This window comes from Pieris napi, chromosome 21, assembly GCF_905475465.1.
Source record: "Pieris napi chromosome 21, ilPieNapi1.2, whole genome shotgun sequence".
NCBI classification, from domain to species: domain Eukaryota; kingdom Metazoa; phylum Arthropoda; class Insecta; order Lepidoptera; family Pieridae; genus Pieris; species Pieris napi.
In genome coordinates this window covers 2,403,608-2,425,752 of record NC_062254.1, presented here as the reverse complement: position 1 = coordinate 2,425,752, position 22,145 = coordinate 2,403,608, and the positions used below count along the sequence as shown (strand labels likewise).

Below are 22,145 nucleotides of genomic sequence, written 5' to 3'. Positions count from 1 at the left end.
TGAAAATAAACTAAAATGGAATTTTTATGAGGTTAATTTTCATACTTTACATTGCTCCTCCTCCGATTGGTATATTGTTTTTAACATACGTGACCCAGGTGAGGCCTCTGAGGTGTTTCTAGAAATCGGTTAAAGCCTAGTATTCCAGCATATATTATGAAAGATTGCTGATATACTCGCTGAGGCCCTTGCTTATTTGTTCAATATATGCCTGGATAACTACTTCTTCCCAGATTGCAGGAAAATCACGAGAACAATTCCAATACCCAAAAGCGATAGGAAATACTGTGTGGAAGCATATATACCGGTGGCTATATTATTGACTCCCGCTCAGATATTCGAAGTAGCTCTGCATAAAAACATTGTACAACAAGTAGAACTATTCTTGTCAGACTGACATCATGGTTTTAGACCCTTGCGTATTACAAGCAATTAATTATTAACGTAATTAATTATGTAATCCCTATTATGGACGCTGGATTGCAGGCTTTGATTAGCTGAAGGGTTTTGACTTCGTGTATAACGATATACTGTTATCGAAGTTTGCCATTATATACAATCCAACACTATAAAATTGCTAGATATATGAAAGAAGTTGTAAAAATGGTGAACGATTAACCAGATAATAAATATGTTCATAGTTCAGTGCAATATACAGATACAAAATATTAAGATTTATGACTGCATTCTACAGTGATACTTTAGAGAGTATTTTATGCTATGCTTTGAATCTAATATTTTTACTGTATTTGAGTGTGCTGTTTGACGGTTGACCTGTATCTATACCGACTACTTACTACTTAGTCTGTGCACTGTAGTACATGTGAAAAATGTGGAATTGTTATTGTACGTTTTTATAGGTTTTGTTTTAAAATAAATTACAGCACGATTACAACATGCAGCAAGCTCACCGTCCTGGGAATTTGAAGCAAAGCAATAAGACCCACAAATCAAAACACAGATCGAAGCGTGGTATTGCTGCTGCTGTAAAAGGTTATTTTTGTAAATTCGATATTTTTTAAATTATAAAACAATTTCTAAATGTATCTGTATATATTTACAGGCAAAGTCAATTTAAAGGAGTATGTACGTCGCAATCGCCATGAACTTAAGCGTGACGAGCGCCGACATCAAGCTAAGCAAATTCGTAAAAACAAACGGGACGACGTTTTAGCTAAGAAACGTGCACTTGGTGGTACCAGAAACCCACCGTTTTTGGTGTGTGTTGTTCCTCTAAATAGGCAGCTTGATGTACAATCTGCTTTGGCTATATTAAAAACTTGTTCTGAAGGTGCTATTGTAACACAACTGCAAAGTGGAATTATGCATCTTGGGTAAGAATTTATCAGGCCTGTTATTTGCCTATTGTTTATAAATACATTTGCATATTATTGTGATCAGATTACAGTCCATTCAAAAATTCATAATAAAAAAAAAATATATTTTCAGCTTACCTAATTTTAAGCAACGGTTTTCATTTATTGCACCTGAAATTGAAAATGACTTTGCGCTTTTGGATGCATTAAAAATTGTGGATACTGTGTTATTTGTCTGTTCTGCTCTGGAACCTATAGATGACTGGGGAGAAAAAGCTTTGGCCTTAGCTATGGCCCAGGGCATGCCAACACCTGTTGTAGTAGCCATGGACATTGAAGGAGTAAACCCTAAAAAACGGACCTCAGAAAAACAAAATGTCCAAAAACTTGTGTCAAAATGGCTGCCCGAGGAAAAAGTAATGCAGTTAGATAAAAGTTCAGACGGTCTAAATTTACTGCGTAGAATTGGCAATCAGAAACGTAATGTCATACATCATAGAGAAAAGAGACCTTATATGCTTGCAGAAGAAGTTGAGTATGTTCCTAATGAAGATGGTCAGAGTGGCACATTGAAATTAACAGGTTATCTCAGAGGAATGCCTTTAAATGTTAATGGTTTAGTTCATATATCTGGATTAGGAGATTTTCAAATGTCGAGAATTGATGGTCATGATGATCCACATCCTATCAACACAGCTAAAGACACAAAGACAAATTCTATGGACTCTGAAACTGTTAAAGTGACTATCTTACAAACAGCTGACCCTGCTAAACAAGAGACCCTTGTATCTGAAAATATACCGGATCCAATGGATGCAGAACAGACATGGCCAACGGAAGAAGAAATAGAAGAAGCAAATAAGCAAACAAAGAAAAGGGTGAAGAAAGTACCAAAAGGTTGGTCTGACTATCAGGCAGCATGGATAGTTGAGTCAGATGCTGAAGATGAAGATGGTTCTGAAGTTAGTGAAGGTCCTGAAAATGATGATGATTTTATGTCATGTGAAGAATCAAACTCTGAACAAGACGATGAGGAAATAAATGACTTTGAATCTGTTACCGAGTCTGTAATAGGTCCCACAGATGAAAAATATGATGAAACTATAGATGCTCATGAAGAGCATGAGATGTTAAAGAAATTGGCGGCAGCTCGTGAAGATCAGCAGTTTCCAGATGAAGTAGACACTCCTCATGATTTACCAGCAAGGGAAAGATTTAACAGATATAGAGGCCTGGAATCCTTTAGGACCTCATCTTGGGATCCGAAAGAAAATTTACCTGCTGATTACGCGCGTATATTTCAGTTTGAAAATTACGATCGAACTAGAAAACGTGTTTTCAAAGAGCTTGAAGATAGTTTGGAAAATATGGTAAGTTTCATCATAAAGACATTTATTATTTAGAATATATGTAACTATTAATAATAAAATTAATACTATATTTTCAGTATGGCGTTTATATAACAATTCATGTAAAGAATGTCAGACAAGATTTATGGAAAGTGTTTAATTCAGCAAATCCCAACACACCTTTATCAGTTTTTGGATTACTGCCACACGAAAACAAGATGTCCGTTATGAATGTTGTCTTAAAGAGAACAGGTGTAAGTGAAGAACCTATACAGAGCAAGGAAAGACTGATCTTCCAAGTTGGTTATAGGAGGTTTATTGTTAACCCAATATTTAGTCAGCATACAAACGGAAGTAAACATAAGGTAATTAAGCTTATGGTTTAAACTGATATTAGAGCAGGGCCGTAGGAAATTTTATACATATTGGTACTTATATGTTTTATCTATATAAATACTAGCTGCCCCCGCGAACTTCGTTTCTCGTTAATGTGATTTTACTTAGCCTATCTCTTTAGTACATACCAACATGTGAAGTTTAATTCATCAAGATGCAGAATGGAGGTAGCTGAAAGTGTGAAATTGGCTACCGAAGACCCCACGAGGGTGGGTACCCAGGCCCCCGTGACAGTGAATGCTACTGGTCAAAGTAAGAAATATGTACAACAAGCCTTCCATCCAAGCCTGTTTATAAGACAGAGAAGTGTATCGGTTGGGAGTTTACTGCCTACCAGAAATGAGGAGAAGGAACCACAAAGCTCTCAAGAAGTAGCCTGCGACACCAACTTGCCTGAATGGCAAACGGCTCCAGTAAATAGAAAGCCGAATAAAAAAAGGAAACTCTCAAATCAGTCCCCCGAAAGTGTAGCTACTTCGAACATGTTCGATGGACTAACTCTCGTTGAAGAACCTACCCAAACCAAAGGAAAGAAGCCCAGCAATCCACCTCCAATCATACTATATGGAATCCAAGATGTCAATAAACTGACGGAATTTCTCGAATCTGCAACTGAAAGAACCACATTCAAGTTTAAGATAGTAAACAAAACACAAATAAGAATTATGAGTGAAGACATAGATGTTTACAAAAAACTTATTACAGCTGTAAGAGAGAAGGGTCTCATTGGCCATACATTCAATCGAAAAGAAGACAGAAACTACAGACTGGTAGTAAGAAACTTGCACCACACTACTCCACTTCATGTTATAAAAGCTGAATTTGAGAAAACGGGAAACATAGTAGTTGGAGAGATTATCAATGCCAGATTTGGGCCTGATAAAAAACCTACCTCAACTTTTTTTGTAAACCTACAACCTAGTCAGCATAATAAAGCAGCCAAGGATATCAGACATATTTTCCACCAAATTGTTACTATAGAAGACCCAAAAAAGAGGACCACTATAGTACAGTGTCAAAGATGCCAGCAGTATGGTCACACCAAAAACTACTGCATGAGACCAGGTCGATGCCTCAAATGCGCAGAATCACACTTAACCAAAGATTGTCCTAAAGTGGACCGCAGTACCCCAGCAAAATGTGCCTTATGTCTCGGCCCTCACCCTGCGAATTATAAAGGTTGCGAGGTATATAAAGAAATTCTAGCCAGAAAAACACAGCGCTCGTCTCTAAGCGCAAGAAAAGCTCCTACGTCAAGCTCTCCCAATAGTGGTATAAGCCCAAACCCCCAACCTACAAAGCAACCCCCGAACCCACCCACAATAAATACGCCTAAGGGATATAATGAAGTGGCTAAAAGTAATCATTTAGTCCAAGGTACAAACCAACAATCTGTACCAGAAGCCAGTCAACAATCACTGAATAATAGAATTGAGGAAATATTTATAAAACAATCACAAAAAATTGATACAATCCTACAACAAATGAGCACCATTCTGGGGCTCTTGACTACACTAGTTAACAAATTACCATAAAAATGAATAAACTCAAAATTGCTACATGGAACATAGATGGTCTATCGCCTAAGAAAAATGAAGCTGAAATCCTGCTAAAAATGCATAATCTGGATGCCTTGCTTATTTCTGAGGCGCACCTTACATCCAACAGCCAAATACATGTACAAAACTACAATGTGTACACAACAAATCATCCCGATGGCACTGCACATGGAGGCACAGCTATTATAATTAGATCCTCCATTGAACACTATGAACTTCCACAATTTCGATCGGAATCCATTCAAGCCACCTCAATAAATATCCAGGATGAAAATGGGAATTTCTGTATCTCCTCGGTTTATTGTCCTCCAAAGCACGTTATAACTGAGGAACACTTCACCACATATATTAACAGTCTGGGTCCACGCTTCATAGCAGGTGGAGATTGGAATTCAAAGCATCTGCAGTGGGGGTCGAGATTGATTACCACGCGTGGTAGAGAACTTAAAAAATGCGTTGATAAAAACCACTTAACAACAATCTCCACCCCCGAGCCAACTCACTGGCCAAGCGACCCTGAAAGATTGCCTGATGTCCTGGACTTCTTTTTAATGAAGGGTCTCTCACGACTGTTTTATCACATTGATGGCTTTCTCGATGGTTCTTCAGCTCACATCCCGGTGATATTAACTATTAGTACCAATATTCTGGAGTGCCAACGGAAACCAAAACTGTATAACAGGAGAACAAATTGGCAAATGTTTCGTGACCTCGTAGAGGACGCCCTACAATTACGGATTTCACTAAAGAGTAAGGAGGAAATAGATAGTGCAGTCTTGGCATTTACTAGAGTGGTGCAGGACGCATGCTGGAGGAGTTCTGAGGGAATGGCTCAGAAAAAGACCAGACAGCTTTCTGTACCCCACGAAATTCATGACATGATCCTGGAGAAGAGAAGATTACGTAGAGTGTGGCATAATAGTCGTCATCCCGATGATAAAACAGCACTAAACCGCTACGCTAAACACCTTAAACAGACTATAAAAGAAAATCTAGATGCTACTATTGAGGAAAACCTGATGTCGTTAACAGCTACAACAGACACCGACTACTCTCTCTGGAAGGCATGCAAAAATCTGAATCAACCCACAAACCCTAAACCACCTATAAGACTAGATAGAAACAAGTGGGCTAGATCTAAACTAGAAAAAGCAAATGCTTTTGCTGACCATCTGGCTAAAGTATTTGTTCCAAATGAAGCCACTCCTGGGTCGGATGAGGCAGAAATAGATGACATTCTCCAGCAGGATTTCCAATTGCATTTGCCCTTGAAGATAGTAACACCAAGGGAGGTACAAAGAACCATACTACAAATGGAGAATAGGAAGGCACCAGGTTTTGACCTCATTGACAAAAAGGTTCTCTCCGAATTACCTCGTAAGGCTATAACTTACTTGACGACCCTATTCAACCGGATTATAAGTGTTGGATACTTTCCAGCGCTATGGAAGGTCTCTCAGGTGATTATGGTCCATAAGCCCGGAAAATCGCCACATGACGTCTCATCTTACCGACCTATAAGTCTTCTCCCGATCGTCTCTAAAGTACTGGAGAAGGTACTACTACGACGGCTCTCGCAAGCTATTCATGAAAATTCTATAATTCCAGATCACCAATTCGGGTTTAGAGCTCAACATGGCACTATCGCACAAACTCACAGGGTGTGTAAATTCATAAGCAATAGCCTTGAGCTAAAAGAGTACTGCTCCTCAGCTTTTCTGGACGTTCAACAAGCATTCGATCGCGTATGGCACAAGGGGCTCTTATGCAAGATCAAGTCACTTCTGCCTCATACTTTCTATGGAATCCTAGAGTCTTATATCACCGATAGAATATTCCAAGTGAAAGAGATGGATTGTACATCAGGTTTTCATGATATACTTGCAGGGGTACCTCAAGGCTCTGTACTTGGCCCAGTGCTGTACACCATATATACCTCAGATCTACCGCGTACCTCTGAAGTCAACATTGCAACCTATGCAGACGATACGGCAATCCTAGCTTCAAGTAAACAACCCGAAGAAGCCACGTTAAAGCTGCAGCGAAGCCTTAATGAAATAAGCAACTGGTTCGATAGGTGGAGAATTAGGGTGAACACTAGCAAATCAGTACAGGTGACATTCACACTGCGAAGAAAGACATGCCCCCCTGTAAACCTAGGAGGAAAGGAACTGCCTCAGAGTGACACAGTTAAATATCTTGGACTGCACTTGGACCGTAGATTGACATGGCAAAAACACATCGAAACAAAACGGCGTGAGATCAACATTAAATATAAGAGGCTGTACTGGTTACTGGGTAGAAACTCGAAATTGTCCATCGACAACAAACTCCTTATTTACAATTCTGTTATAAAACCGGTGTGGACCTACGGGATACAATTGTGGGGAGCTACATGTGACTCTAACAAAACTAAAATTCAAAGAACACAAAACTACATCCTTAAACAAATAAGCAACTCGCCTTGGTTCATAAGAAACGCTGAAGTACATGAACACCTAGGCATACCTACAGTCAAGGAGGAAATAAAAGTATACGCTCAGAAGTACAAGACTAGGCTGGAATATCATCCTAACCACCTAGCTGTTCAACTCACCCTACCGGAGTATATAAACCGACTCAAAAGACGAAGAACCTTGGAGCTCAGCCGCATTGACTGAGCTAATATTATTATGGTAGATATTCCTAATGAGGAATATCTCCACCCGCAAACCATCCTACAACTCATCTGCTCATAGTCAGAAGACTGATGGCACGATGCGCTTCATTAAAAAAAAAAAAAAAAACATACCAACATGTAAAATTTTGCTATGCTACTCCTGAGACTGTTCAGTTTTCTGGAATGAAAACTTTTTAGGATCTTCTGTGAATTTTTCTCTATATAAACCTCATAAGATTTTAATTAACAAATAAAAAATAGGGATTGATCGAGTAGGGGTGAAAATTAAGGGTTGTATGTATTTTAGTATGCTGTATCGTAAAAGAATTATCTAAAAATAAAATTTAGGGGTAGACCACCCTTAAAATTGAGGGGCTTAAAATATAGATAGTACTTATTGAATATGCATAAAAAAGTTCATAAGAATCAGTTAAGCCGTTTCCAAGGAGTATGGTAATGAACATTGTGACACAACAATTTTATATAATATTATATTATTAAGCTGGTTTGTCATTTTGGTTTGAACCACAAATTTTTTAGTTATTCCTATGTTCCTCAGAAACTAGAATGTAAACATTATTTTTGGTAAATAGTGCATTTATTAAGAAAGGCTTCAGGCCAGTCAGTAGTTAGACTGGTTGAGTCCGTCCTTTAATTGGATGAAGAGTACCACATCCTGTTTTCACATATTTCCATTCAATTAATAACCTAGCTCTTGTCCAGATAAAAAAAATACATATGTAAAGCAGAATTATATACTTTTTTACGAATTGTTTTTCAGTATGAACGTTTCTTTCAACCGGCGTCCACGTGCGTAGCTACATTTTACGCTCCCATCCAATTCAGTCCTTCTTCTGTACTATGTTTTAAGGTAATTAATAATTATTAATTTCTAATAGTATGTAATAGTTACTTTGCTTATATGTAACATTAGTAAATAGTATTGCTTGTTGTATAATAATTAATATTCAATTAAAATAAAATGCATAAAATCAATATCACCTCTTCTTCCTAATTGCTGTTTAAATATCACATTCATCACATTATTATTTTTATGAGACATTATTATATTGTATCAATAACTAACATTCAAATGTTTTCTTTGGAGTGCAAGTGCGGAAATTTTTATAAATTTATCTTAAAATAACTTTCAGGAGAAAAAGAATACAAATTTGCAATTAGTTGCATCCGGAGTACTGCTCTCATGTAACCCAGACAGATTAATTATTAAGAGGATTATACTTTCAGGACATCCTTATAAGGTAATTTCTTGTTTTTTTATTCAGTCTTTGTCCCATAAACTTAAATAAAAGATTTATTAATGATAAATCTAACCGAACCATTTTCGTATTTATATAACATTTACTATGTCCATAATTAGGAGAAATACGTAAAGTTTAATCAACAAAAAAGTTTTTTTTTTATTATGCCCGAGCTTTTTCTTTACCTTTTCCGAACTCTTGCGTTCTCTTTCCCAACTGTCAAAATTATGTCTTTTAAAAAGATAACAAATAACCACGAAGTTTTTATTAAAAAAAAATCGTAGAAGTTTTTATGATTCATGCAAATATTTCTAAAAAGAAGCTAATAATTTGTTTTTTTGGCTCGACTCGGGTACACATTTGTCGGAACTCTTTGCAATGACAGGCTTTCCGCACTCGTAATGAAATATACTATTACATTATATATTTTTTATAAATCATCAAATATGAAATTGCAGGTACACACAAAATCAGCTGTGATAAGATTCATGTTCTTTAGCAGAGAAGACGTTTCATACTTTAAACCTTGCAAACTTCGAACTAAATATGGCAGAACTGGACATATAAAGGAGCCTTTAGGTGAGTTTAAACAATAATAGCCTTATTTAAATGTACTATAAACGTCATTTAGTAGAGTAGTGTGTAGTTTATTTTGTTTATCTAATATATATAATTCTCATGTAACAATGTTCATTCCCATACTTCGAAACAGCTCGGCCGATTCTTATGAAGTCTGAGAATCGGCTACTATCTATCTACTATTTTTATTATAGTAGATAGTTATTTTTATTGAACAAAAAAAATGTTTCCTAGAAATAATATACATGGCAAAACAATGTTTACCGGGTCAGCTAGAAAAGGTTTAATATGAATATGGCGTTTGGGCATGTATCTTACATTCTGTCTGTGTAATTTTTTTAAGACCATTATTTTATATTTATAAACATTAGTAACATTACATAATATTTTAGTCAATCATAATCAATCAAAAAATAAAATCAAAAGTAAAATCAAGACTTTTGATTTTAAAGTATTGATGTACTAACTAAGCCACAATAAAGTATATAACAATATTATATATATAGTAAAAGTAGACAACTTTTAAATATATATTTTTTTAAATAAAAGTTCTCAAATTAATAAAAATTCCTTTTTTAGGTACACATGGACATATGAAGTGTGTGTTTGACGGTCAACTAAAATCTCAAGACACAGTACTGCTGAACCTCTACAAACGAATGTTTCCAAAGTGGAATTACGAGAATTGTATTGTTACTGATCGAGATTGTAAAGCAAGTGATATGATGGAATAAATATATATTATATAATTACTTCTTTCTTTTCTCACCCTGTATACAACGATATTTAAGTCCTCTATATTAATAGACACCCATAAGAATGTCTCAATTCTTAAGAATTTTACCTCTTCCCGACAAAGAACGGGCTCATTTGACGGCTCATTGGTCTAGTGGTTAGTACACCTGCCGGCGAATCCATGGGTCCCGGGTTCGATCCCGGCTGGGACAAACATCGATGTGTTGTGCTTAGGTCTTGAGTGTTTAAATATGTATTTATATGTCTATCTATCTATAATATGTATGTATATCCGTTGCCTAGTACCCATAACACAAGCTTCACCAGCTTAGCATGGGACTAGGTCAATTGGTGTGAATTGTCCAATCATAAAAAAAAGAAGGCCCCTAGTAGGGCCCGACACGTTCTAATGAAAAGCGCCTGTACCGCAAATTTTTAAAGTTATACTTCTTTTGGCGCGTTAGGGAAAAATTATGAGAGTTTAGAGAAACTTTTACGATGCGCGCGCACACCGTCACAAAAAACCGACACCCTGAAGTTGATATAGTCAACATTTTAGGTTTTTCTATTGTTAGTGTCGTTTTTTCTACAGCGTAGCATAAATTTTTATCTTGTTACGCCAACGAAGTATAACTTATAACGCGTGTACACACACGTTTTTTTGGACTAGAATAAAATAGCGCCTTCACCGGAGACAATGACTTACTTTATACTTCGCTTACTCAAAGGTATGATGGAATCTCAGTGAGTGAGCTTGTCCTACCCTGAGGTTAATTTAAAATGTATGCTTTGAAAAATTACACGTTGAATAGTAAACCTTTACCTCTCTTAAGTTAAATATGTAAAGAAATTTCTCTTTAAGAAAATGGCATGCTTTGGAAATAAAACAAAAATTTGTATTTCAGTGTTTATTGACTTATGAAGCGCAAACTACGCACAATGTATGGGTTTTGGCGGTCTAACCTAATAATCTCTTTGAAGGCAGTGCGAACTATGTCCGCTACACACATGAACTGAGATTTTTATAATAATATTCAATAAAAAATATATAACAAAATTTGCGAAAAAAAACTTAAACAATTTAACATAAATTAACTGACTAAACCATAAACAGAACATGTGTGTAATACTCCTCAATTGCAGACATACTAAGTTTCTCACATGAAAATGAACTTGAGTTACAAAATTCAAATTATTCATGTTAATGTACCAATACACGTTTTTATGAGTATTTAAGATGACTATGGACATTAGAGGAATACATTACGCGGTTCATGCATTTGTCAAAAAACAAGTGACAGCTCACTGTCAAATAATCTATGGATAAGAAAAATTTATTATCTATGTATTGGTGCAACCAAGTTGTACTATTAGGTGTCAAAAGAATCTTTGCCATAGTATGCACACAGACGACACATGTCTTCGATTTTTTGAAGTCTGTAAATCAAAATATGACTAATTTATTGTACAATGATCATTGAAAACATTACAATTGTAATTAAAGTATATTTCAGTTTTTATAAAACTAAAACAGACAAAAAGTTTTAGAAACTCATCACACAGATAATTAATGTTAATAAAAAAGAGAACTAGCAACTAAAACGAGGAGTAACAAAATGTCAAAACTTCATTATTATGACATAAAGAAAAATATTCGATATTTTTAAGAACTTTCAATATAAATTGCAATCGTTAAATGTCAATATAGCTTTGTATTTGCAATAGAAATATTTTTCAAGGCAACGGTTCATAGACTTTTAGGTTATTTATTAAGCTTTAGCTTTTTTATTACGTCGCTTTTTGACGTCAGTTTCGGCGGGAGGCTGTTTTGTGGCAGTGTTTGTCATTACACCAGATTTATTGTACAAATTGTTTAAAAACTCTTCCAAGTTTGGCTCTGGGCTGAAAATATATTATTAATATAAAAAAAGTGGCTTCAATGTTATGACTATGCACCAATGGAGTTTTTATGGGCGCATTTAACATTTGCTCGAACGGTGAAGGAAAACATTGTGAGGAAACCGGCTTGCCTTGGACCTAAAAAGTCGACAGCGTGTGTCAGGCACACGAGGCTGATCACCTTCTTGCCTAAGAGATTGACAAATAATCATGAAACAGATACAGAAACCTGAGGGCCCAGACTTAAAAAGATTGTAGCGCCATTTAATTATTAAAAAAACTAGGTTAGAAGAAGAATGTATGGACATTTATGCATTAATTATTTAAGCAGTCAGCGTTATACGCTTCTATACTTATAAAATCCTTACCCAGTTTTACTCGCAAGATGTGCCGCAGGCGCCTTATTCCCAAGTACAATACGATACTGTACGATGTGACAATCAGCGCGCAACTGTTTTAGGTTTTTTTTCTGTAAATTAATATTTGTTCACACTATAAGATTCCCTTATGGAGCTGTGTTAGCGGCAAAGCGACTGATTCTCATGTAGTACTGAGTTCGAATCCAGGCTGAAGGAATATTTCTTTGTAAAATTAAGTTATGGAAATCGTGAGGGATCACACCATAGACCCAAAATCAAACGACATGTGTCAGGCATAGCTGACTATACATTGTTTAAAAAATATCAAAGCTGAATGAGGATTAAGAACCCACACGTTATTAATAAATATTGCGGTAGAAGCAAAATTTCTGATAAATGAGGGTAGTATACAAAAATGGTTTTTATTTGCTATAAGTCATTTTAGTTATTCACAAAAATTATATACTTTTATGTGCAATATTAATCAAGAATACTGTCGAACTATAATGACGTAACAGTGTTGTAAACATAAAAAAGTCAAGTTCGCAATGCAACCTCAAAATCCTACGTTACTTCTGCGTTAGTTAATGAAAGGGAGATACTTATAGTATAGTCTGTACTATATACTTCTTTGTGTTATTCTCAGCTCTTTAGTGCCAAATGAATGTGGATGACGTTTAAAGAGTGTACCTGGCAAGTGGCCCATTGCGTGATTTGATAAACAGCTCCATCCATACACGCGTAGTACATCACCAGCAAGCCCCACATACTCGACTCTGCCCAGATGTCGCCCTACGCAAATAAAATGTTGCAAGCATTTTTCGTCAATTAATCAAACGAATACTGCATTTTGCGTAGATTATTTTTCTATATTTTTACAGATATATGGAAATTAAGTTATACACAACTCATTTAAAAAACATAAATTACGCATTTCTTAATGTTTTAAATCGTGAATATTTTTACTTATGTTTTAAATTCTCTGCCTTTGCGCTAAACAAGTCAAATCAAGTCAAAAATCATTTATTCATATAGGTAACACAATGTACACTTATGAACGTAAAAAAAGAAAAATACATTATGGCTATGTTCAGATGGCAAAAACTTGACGCGCGTTTTTAAATCGACTAGACATTGTGGTATTTTCATACAACTGTTCACATGAAAGAGAAAAAGTCTCTAGACGCAGGTGATCGCGCGTTGACGCGCGCTTTGATATTAATGTAATGTCCGTTTGCTGTTCAGATGAGCGCGCGCTTTCATCGCGATCGCATGTAATTTTGTTAATTTTCGTAATTATATTTTGTTCTCGCATTTAAAATGAGTGAAATTGAAGATATTGATATCGACTTACTAATCGATGAAGTAGAAAAAAGGCCAGCAAGTTGGAATATAGCAAATTTGTATAAAAAATATAATATAATTTGTATTTTTTTTCAATATTGGATGAACCCAATGTGTACGTTTTCTTTTTCTATATTTTTCTTTATAATATAACCACAAAATAATAGCCTCTTCCACGTCCATTTTCTACGTTCTACCGAACTAGACTGACGAGTAATCTCGCAACGCGCGTTAGCTCGCTCATCATCTGAACGCTCTCCAAATTTGATCGTGCGTTGACGCGCGTTAACGCGCGTTACATGTGAACATAGCCTATATCCTTCTAATTTTACATTTACTGGCAGTTCTCGTTACGTCTTAAATATGTACTCAATAAACTAGAAAAACTTTAAAATGAGGTCAAAAACACAATGATTAGTGATAATGGTAGGCTGAACTTACTTCTTTAGCGGAGTGTCGAATCTTGCACTGAGAGCAGTATCGCGCCGCGTAACAGGGTCGGTCCGTTGCTACGCGTTTATGGCGACGACCGCAGTTAGTGCATCTTAAAATATTAACTAAATCAACTAACTATTGATTAAAGCATTTTATATTAAGACATACACGTGATCTTAAAAATTTTTGAAGTTGTACTTATGGCCGTTAGGGAAAAAACCGACACCCTGAATATCTGTTCAAACGTCGGTAAAACAGTCTGGAGCGCTAGTTGGCGCTTGCTCTGTTTTATCGACAAGTTACATTGTCTGTCATGGCGTAGAGTCGAGAAAATTATTACGACAAACAAGTATGACTTCTAACGCGTGTACGCAAACGTTTTTTTATGTAATGGGACAAAAAGCCCATCTGATATTACCGCCCATGGACACTCATATTGTCTTCGACAAGCAAGTGCGTTGCCGACCTTTTAAGAACTGGTGCGTTCTTGTCTTGAAGGACCCTAAGTAGAATTGGTTCGGAAATACTTCAGTGGACAGCTGGTTCCACATAGTGGTAGTTCCTTAAGAAACGCTCAGTTGTGATACGGATGGTAATTTGTATTCTGCCTCGACGTCCGATGATGAAATGTTATATATATAGAGTTTGTTTTATTGTCAAAACCGGGACATAATTTAATATTTTTGATATTATCTATAGTTTAGTAAAACAACTTTTATGTGTATGTCTATAGTGTGTATATACCGTATCGTGTTAGCGGCAAACTCCATTTTGCGATGCAGCTGTGCCAGCAGCTCGCTGAACTCGCTCCAGGCCGCTTCCACGTGACGGGACTCACGCGCCTTGCGCTCGTACTCTTCCCGACGCTCCTTTTTACATTATAAATTTAAATAATATCTACCAAAGTATTCTCTTTTATAAAAATACTTTTTCTTGACTCTAGGACACCCCCAGAACACACAAACAAATGTGTGCGTCTCGGCACGCCCGACAGAAGTGATGAATTAAACTAATCGAAGTTGAACTATTAACTCAAACTCAAAATATCTTTATTCATGTAGGTAAACAAGTACACTTATGAATTGTCAGAAAGAAGTTAAATTAATTGTAAATTTACATTTACTACCAGTTCGCAAGTCAAGGGCGTAGAGCGGGCAAGAAGAACTGGCAAGAAACTTTCCGCCACTCTTTTTAATCGTCAAGTATTTTCATACGAATTGTTTGAACTGGAGCAAATCAATCCCAAGGATCATTTGAGTATTCCTCAAATTTATAAAAAGCTTTATTGATTAATTTTCGTTTAACGAGGGCTTTAAATTTATTTAGTGATAATCATTGATATACAAAAAACCCAAGATGCACACTCAACGTCAAAAAAACGTCCTCAAAAAATGAGCGCAACATTCTATTTTGCGCGAATTGTGCGCTCATATACAAATAGTCTCGCGTCTACAAGTGGAGTCGATGTTATTTATTTTTGTTTTTTTTATAAATAAATTTATGTACTCTTGAACTTTTTTGTGTGTAGTTTTTGACAAATATATTTACGCTATATAAAGTGTGGGTCAGGAGGTAGCCAATTTAACATTTTTTTTTAATTTAAAGAAAAAACTTTTTAACCGGATTAAAGTTATGTATTATTATAAATTTACAACTATTTAACATCCAACACCTTTTGTCTTCAGTCACCGTGACCACTCACGCTGTAAAGCACCCGAAAAGTCGGATAAATTTAAAATTATGTTAAATAGTTGTAAATAAAAAAGTCATGTTCGACTCCACTCAATACCTTGTCCTACCGACCACGGTCGGTCGTAAGATTTTATTGCTTTAAGTACGTATACACTGCGTTGTAATAACAACTTTAAGCAATTCGCGTAAGGTTGATTTTGCAATAATATATGCTTGTTACATATACTGTTATGGACAGAAATAGTGTTGCGGGACACTTTCGAGCGTTACTTTTATATGAGACTGTGCATCTTGGGTTTTTTGTATATCAATGGTGATAATTCTCTAATTTCATTTATCTATTAATTTATTAATTTCTGTAATTTTCCGAGGATCACCTTCTGTTTCATTCATCATATATTTTATAATCACTTGCAAAAACGGTGATGATTTGAGGTTATATGGTCACTTTCAACAGTAAATGTCTAACGCACACTCAACACAGAGTAGATAGAGGGTAAAGCGTCTGTCCGAAAAACGGCTAACGCTGAGGGTTAGAGTGAGAGGAGGAGCCTGCCTAACGCTGCCGTATGCGTGAGAGAAAGGGAAGCTAGACAGACTGGCGCCGTAACGCGTAACGTTACGAAGCGGTTTACCCTCCCATAACAAGTTGTCACTTCGAAATTTAGGATTGTGTTTTTATTAACGATATTTTTAAATAAAACATTTAACTAATAATTCCATAGTACTCTTATGTCCGGCTCGAAGGACCATTACTACTATTGATTTTGTACAGCTTTACAATGCTCGGTCACTCCCTTAATAACATATTTTATTCAACGCCCAAGCGTAAATTTAGTTGCCAGAAAACAAAAAAAAAAAACAACTATATGGATGGTAGACACCAGAAGAATCTAAGAGATGGTAAGGGAGATTGCCATTAATTAATAATATTTTCTTACCGGTTCGCCTATAAGATCGAAGGCATGTTGTAATATTTTGAACGCCTCTTCGGCGCCTGGTTGCTGGTTCTTGTCTGGATGCACGAGAAATGCTTGTCTACGGTAATAACGTTTGATCTCTTCATCTGTACAGGTCTCGCTAACACCTAAAATGCTGGAATAACGAATAAATTGGTACTCATTAGTGTACAAATATATGCTGAAGGAACTGCACATTTTCTGGCGTTTAAGTTCGTTTTATAGAAAGAAATGGATAACAAGTTGTAGACATTTTCAGTAGAATTCAATTGGTGCCTGGGTAACGGTGACCTCAGAGTCACCTTCTATACTTAGTGTATAAGCATTCCAATATAGAAGTGCTATAATAAGGACTAAGAATTTCATGTGTAAGGACCTAATATATATATATATTCATAAACATTTACCTATATGGATCTTTCCCTTGACAAGCCAGAAGCCGCTTCATAGCTTCTTCACCAGTCGATGGTAGTGGTATATTGGAGTTCAGTTTGTTTGATTCATTGTCGCTGTCCATTTCTCTCTCTGTAATAGTAAATATTGAATAATTAAAAATATAATACTTATAAATACAAATGCCTTTACTGCTCTGCCGTAATATCTATGTTAGTCCTTGTCCTGTAGACACACATATAATACTTATACACATAAAAATTTCGTCTCCAAAAACCAGGCACCATTTGAATTCTTCGCGATTATAACAGATTAAACAGTACTTATCTGGAGCTGGATATATTCGGTAGTGGGCTGCATAATGCCTATTAGACCAGTGCCGATAATTTTTTAAACCAAAAAAAATTACAGTAGGATGAAACCCATTAGAAAAGCAGGGGAATATTATCAAAATGAAAGGAAAAATAAATTACGGTAGAGAAGTAGGGAAGGGGATGACGGGTCTGGGCTTTACTGCATACGATTTTTTGCATTTTCTGAGAAGATTTACTATGGTAATATATATATATATTTTTTTACCATAGGAAAGTAGAGATTTCAACGAACTGAAAGCACACCAACTTTTTGAAAAAAGCTGAAATTTTGACGTCAGAATTTTCGATTGAAAGGATTAGGGTGTTTTTTCGATATTAATTCAAAATAAGGTGAAAAAATAAATATTTTTAATCAAATAAATTACAGTATATTTGGGACATAATAAGGTAAGTTTTCACCAAATTTATTTTTAAAACCAAAAAGTTGGTTTTTTGAATTTTTCACATAAATTTTGAGGTTATGTGAAAAATGTGTAAATACAAAAGTTTTAGATCTTTTTATTACCTACAACTTTGCCATTTAGTTTTCTTCGATAGGACTTTTAGTTTTTCCGGAAATCGAGATAAACCGTTTTTTACCCTTAAAACTCCCCCCCCCCCCCTACCCCTTCCCGACCTCAGATCGACCGTAATTTATTTTTCCTTTCATTTTGATCATATTCCCCTGCTTTTCTAATGGGTTTCATCCTACTGTAATTTTTTTCACTTTTTATTATTTTTAAAGGCACTCTACACTCTCTGCACTGGTCTATATCTCATACCTAATCCGCTGTATTTCTGTTAATTTTGTTTTTATTTATTATGTATGTATTTTTTGTAACATATTTTGTTGTAACATATATTATGTTTAACAAAATTGTCACGTACATATTTCAAACAAAAAAGTTTGTAACATATACTGATATAGTATTATATATGATGTGGTAAGCTTGAATTTATAAATAAATAAAATTAAATTTGACCTATCATTGTGTTGTGTATGGCTCTTGTACAGTAACTTAATTTTTTGTATATTTTAACTTTGTATTTAAATATTTATAGATAAACTTTTATTTGTTTCGTTATTTTCTATTCTTACAATAACTTGCATTACATTCAAAACTTACTCATACAAAAATTGAAATAATAAATATTGTTAGTATATTTTCCTTCTTTTCCCAAAAAAACGTAACACAAATCGGCAATGTGTCTTGTAATAATTGTCAATGAGAACTATCAATTGTATTATTACTACATAGCATATGTTGTTAGTTGTAAAAACGAATAAATATTATTGTGACTAAACGGTCAATAAGTGCGTAAATCGCGCTCCACTAAGTTGCAACGCACTTGAATCTTGTTGATGTGTTTGCTTCTGGATATGTAAATACGCAATAGTTATAGTGTAATACTTTTTAAATAAAGAAATACATTTCATGAATAAGTATAGAAACAATGAGTAGAGAGTATTTTGAGTTTTTGTTAATAATTAAGTGACAGACAGATTTTTGAAGTTATACTTCGTTAGGCGCGTTATGAAAAATTTATGAGAGTGAAATTTTACGATGCGCGCGCACCGTTACACAAAATTTACAGAATGAAGTTGCCCACGGAAGATGCTACGGCATTGGACATAATTTAAAAACAACATTCGAATAATAATAGAATTTATGTTACACTTAATGTAAGAGAATAATAATAAATATTTATTTATTAAATTCTTCAAATGTAAACTGAACTTTATTGACTATAATGCCTCCTTTTCCAGTCTTTGATTATTGAATTGTAATTATTTGCTTGCAATCAAAAACTATTTTTAATAATGCCAAAGAAGTATAACTTCTTACGCGCGTACATAAGTACACGAACCCTTTTTTTTTAAATCGTAGAATTAATCAGAACCACAGAGATAAATATTTATTAACATAATATAACTGATACCTATTATTTATGGCGACATCATTTAAGATGTTTGACTGGTACTACCATTAGTTACATTGATAAGATAAGACTTTGTTTTATACCTTAATAAATTATAGTGATATTTAATAGCTGATAAATTCTCATATTCTTAATAATATAAAATATATTATTGGAACTTTAAATATTTTAGTATGAGACTTTAACAATACAAGAAAAAATATATAGAAGGTCAGGTCAACCTTCAAATAAAATTAGGTCATAGACTATTTGGCGGACACATGCATGCTTTTGTTTTACAGGTTATTAAAATAAATAGAGCATTTTACTAATAGACTTGTTCTGGGATATCCTTTGGAAAATATGTTTAGTGTGGTTTAGGTTATAAATAAGAATAATGAAACAATGTCAGGTTTAAATAAAAAAAAATATTATATGGTAAACCTTCTCGTCAAGTTTTGTTTTTTTTTTTAAATTAGATACAATTCTATCAATAGAATGAGACAAGACTAAAAATGAAAAATATTTACCTTTTTTAAACCACTTCAGTTTTCGCCAAAAACCAAATCGGGTATGTCCAAATTTTCTGTCAATATACATGAGATACTTATTGTCCTGCAGTTTTGAAAGCCACTCCTTGCTGCGACTCCATACTGCTTGACAGCTAACATACGATTGCGTAAATACTGATGTACACCTGGAAATGCAGATTTAGGATAATTAAGAATAAAGATACAATGCACACATTAACATTTACTAAAGCAATGATTACTACGACCTTAAATAAAATTTTCACTGACGACACAATGAAAACTTATGCTAATTTCAAGGTTAAAATTGAATTGTTGTTAACTTACAAGTCAAATGAAAGGTGAAGACTCATATGACATACATCAGATAATAAATAAAGCAACCAGACAAGTGCTTTCCATGTTGCATCTCCCCAATGTTCCAGGTAGCTTTGAGCTAGCCCTAGGTACCAAGGCTTATTACGTCTTACTTTAGTCTGTATTGGAGACTTCTTGTCCTTCACAGGCTTGATTGGTTTGTGGTAACCTCGGGGTTCCCTCTTCTTTTTAGATTTTCCATCACTTTGCCCATCTTGTAGCACAAACTGTGACTCTTCTTCATCCTGCTTAATATCATCAACCGTTTCAGAGGCTTTTGGCTTTTCAATTTTTTTCTCTTTCTTTGGCTTTTCATGAGTTTTGATGAAGACAAACTGACTCTCATTTTCTTGATTAGGAGAATGTTCTTCTTCATTTGTTACATCATCAAGAGAAGACCATTTGCGAGACATGTTGTTACGTCTATTTTTGGATTTTTTATTAGGCTTCTGACATTTTTCATTATCATCAGTATTGATGTCTCCAGAGTCACTTCCAGAAGAAACTGTGCTAGTTTGTTTCTTCTCACCTCTGTTTTTATCATTATTTTGTATTTTTCCACCAGGTTTGTCTAGTTTCTGCTGTTTATTATTCAGTTTTGTATCTATGTTGTTTTGCAGTTTAGTTTTATTTAATTCCGAGTTTGTGTTCTTGGTGTTTTTACTAAGAACATCAGAATAACTGGGGCGCATAGGTTTCACTTCAGCTACTATGCGTTTTTTGGTACTTGTATCAGCTAAAGGACTATTTTCATTCCTCTTAGGAGATTGATCTTGTTTTAGCTGAGCATTTAATTCAGAAATCTGAGGATTAGGTATCATTGTTAATGGTGGCTCAGGGTGATTTAAGGGATAATTTTGACCAAATGGAGAATATGTTCCACTGGAATTTGGTTCCCAATTGCCTAACACTTCCTTTAAAAAATTTGAAGTGGGCTGATTAGCTGCGGCATTAACATCTTGATTATAAACTGTATTTTGTATAGTAGCTGTTGGTGCATGAGCATTATGGCTCCTAGAGAAATCTTGATTAAGTGTAAACATGTGTGGGGGTTGGGTAGGTTGTACTGGCATATCACAAAGCCCTTGATTATTACTGAAGAGTTCATATTGGCCTGACATTGGAAAAATTAGTTGTTGATTGTTTTCATCATAAAATACTCTGACCATTTGTCCGTTACCTAAATTAAGCATTGCATTGCCGTAATTCTGTCTCGGATATCGATTGACATTGGGCATTGTGTTGAAAGGAATATTTTCCTCCTTATTAGGCGCGATATCGGGCGCCTGCACGTTGTATTGATTCTTGTACACATCGGGGCCAAAATTGGGACTGGTGTATAGGCTATCATTTAGAACGTTTGTAGTAGGTGATATAGTGTGGTTTATATCTGGTAAACTATGATTTTCACCGGTGTCACCGTGATATTTCCATGCAGAGTCGCTGAACCTCGGATCATCTTGCGGCGACCTTGCCATGATTGGTAATTAACCAAGCTCACTTGTTTTATTTTTGATTAAACACGAATTTATTACCACTCACAGATTTATCATTTTAATAGCTACAAAACGTAGTTCTTTATTAATATTTATGAATTAAGTTTTGAACGCGTGAAATGTGAATAAGTTCAATAGTTGACAGCAGTCAGAATTAAACAATAAACATGACTGTTGACTGCTGACATATGGATGACGGAATAAACATTACAGACAAAAATTATGTTAATATAGAATGTTTTAAACTAGAAATAAAACCATGATTAAAAATAATAATTGTTATTATAAAAATATCAGCGTCCAAATATTGATCCTCATTCAGATTTAAACCTGTTAAAAATACTAATTGGCTATGAATGTTAGTAATTGGTATCATTATCATTAACTAGGAGACTTTTAGTTTTACGACCGCGATCAATATTTAATTGCAATGTTATTTTAATATTATGATTTATTTATGTTTAAATATTTTTTAAACTAATTATTTCAACTATAATTTTGTTTAAAATTAACTACTTTGATGATAGCGTATTTATTACAGATGATGTCTGGT

The 22,145-nt window shown here is 34.8% G+C and overlaps 2 protein-coding genes across 2 annotated transcripts; one reads left to right on the top strand and one right to left on the bottom strand.

Annotated features, from left to right (window-relative positions):
• The first annotated feature begins 785 nt into the window (after window positions 1-785).
• LOC125060202 (pre-rRNA-processing protein TSR1 homolog) lies at window positions 786-9,865 on the top strand. Its single transcript, XM_047664982.1, has 8 exons — window positions 786-993; window positions 1,064-1,334; window positions 1,450-2,686; window positions 2,764-3,030; window positions 8,061-8,150; window positions 8,434-8,541; window positions 9,000-9,120; window positions 9,700-9,865. Exons 1-8 carry the CDS (start codon window positions 897-899, stop codon window positions 9,852-9,854), a joined length of 2,346 nt encoding a protein of 781 aa, XP_047520938.1. The 5' UTR covers window positions 786-896; the 3' UTR covers window positions 9,855-9,865.
• Window positions 9,866-11,277: 1,412 nt separating this feature from the next.
• Window positions 11,278-21,750, bottom strand: LOC125060276 (dnaJ homolog dnj-5). The gene is made up of 9 exons (XM_047665094.1): window positions 20,067-21,750; window positions 19,740-19,906; window positions 16,951-17,068; window positions 16,526-16,679; window positions 14,637-14,761; window positions 13,899-14,001; window positions 12,804-12,905; window positions 12,123-12,223; window positions 11,278-11,757 (listed from the first exon to the last, which is right to left on the bottom strand). Exons 1-9 carry the CDS (start codon window positions 21,572-21,574, stop codon window positions 11,625-11,627), a joined length of 2,511 nt encoding a protein of 836 aa, XP_047521050.1. The 5' UTR covers window positions 21,575-21,750; the 3' UTR covers window positions 11,278-11,624.
• Window positions 21,751-22,145: the final 395 nt, after the last annotated feature.

Excerpts from the sequence above, each read along its gene's own strand:
- LOC125060276 (XM_047665094.1), bottom strand. The coding sequence starts at position 21,574 with ATGGCAAGGTCGCCGCAAGATGATCCGAGGTTCAGCGACTCTGCATGG. Across the intron at positions 17,069-19,739 it reads ACTGAAGTGGTTTAAAAAAG|AGAGAGAAATGGACAGCGAC; the intron begins GTAAATATTTTT and ends TTACTATTACAG. Across the intron at positions 11,758-12,122 it reads CATCTTGCGAGTAAAACTGG|CCCAGAGCCAAACTTGGAAG; the intron begins GTAAGGATTTTA and ends ATATATTTTCAG.
- LOC125060202 (XM_047664982.1), top strand. The coding sequence starts at position 897 with ATGCAGCAAGCTCACCGTCCTGGGAATTTGAAGCAAAGCAATAAGACC. Across the intron at positions 994-1,063 it reads TATTGCTGCTGCTGTAAAAG|GCAAAGTCAATTTAAAGGAG; the intron begins GTTATTTTTGTA and ends ATATATTTACAG. Across the intron at positions 2,687-2,763 it reads AAGATAGTTTGGAAAATATG|TATGGCGTTTATATAACAAT; the intron begins GTAAGTTTCATC and ends CTATATTTTCAG.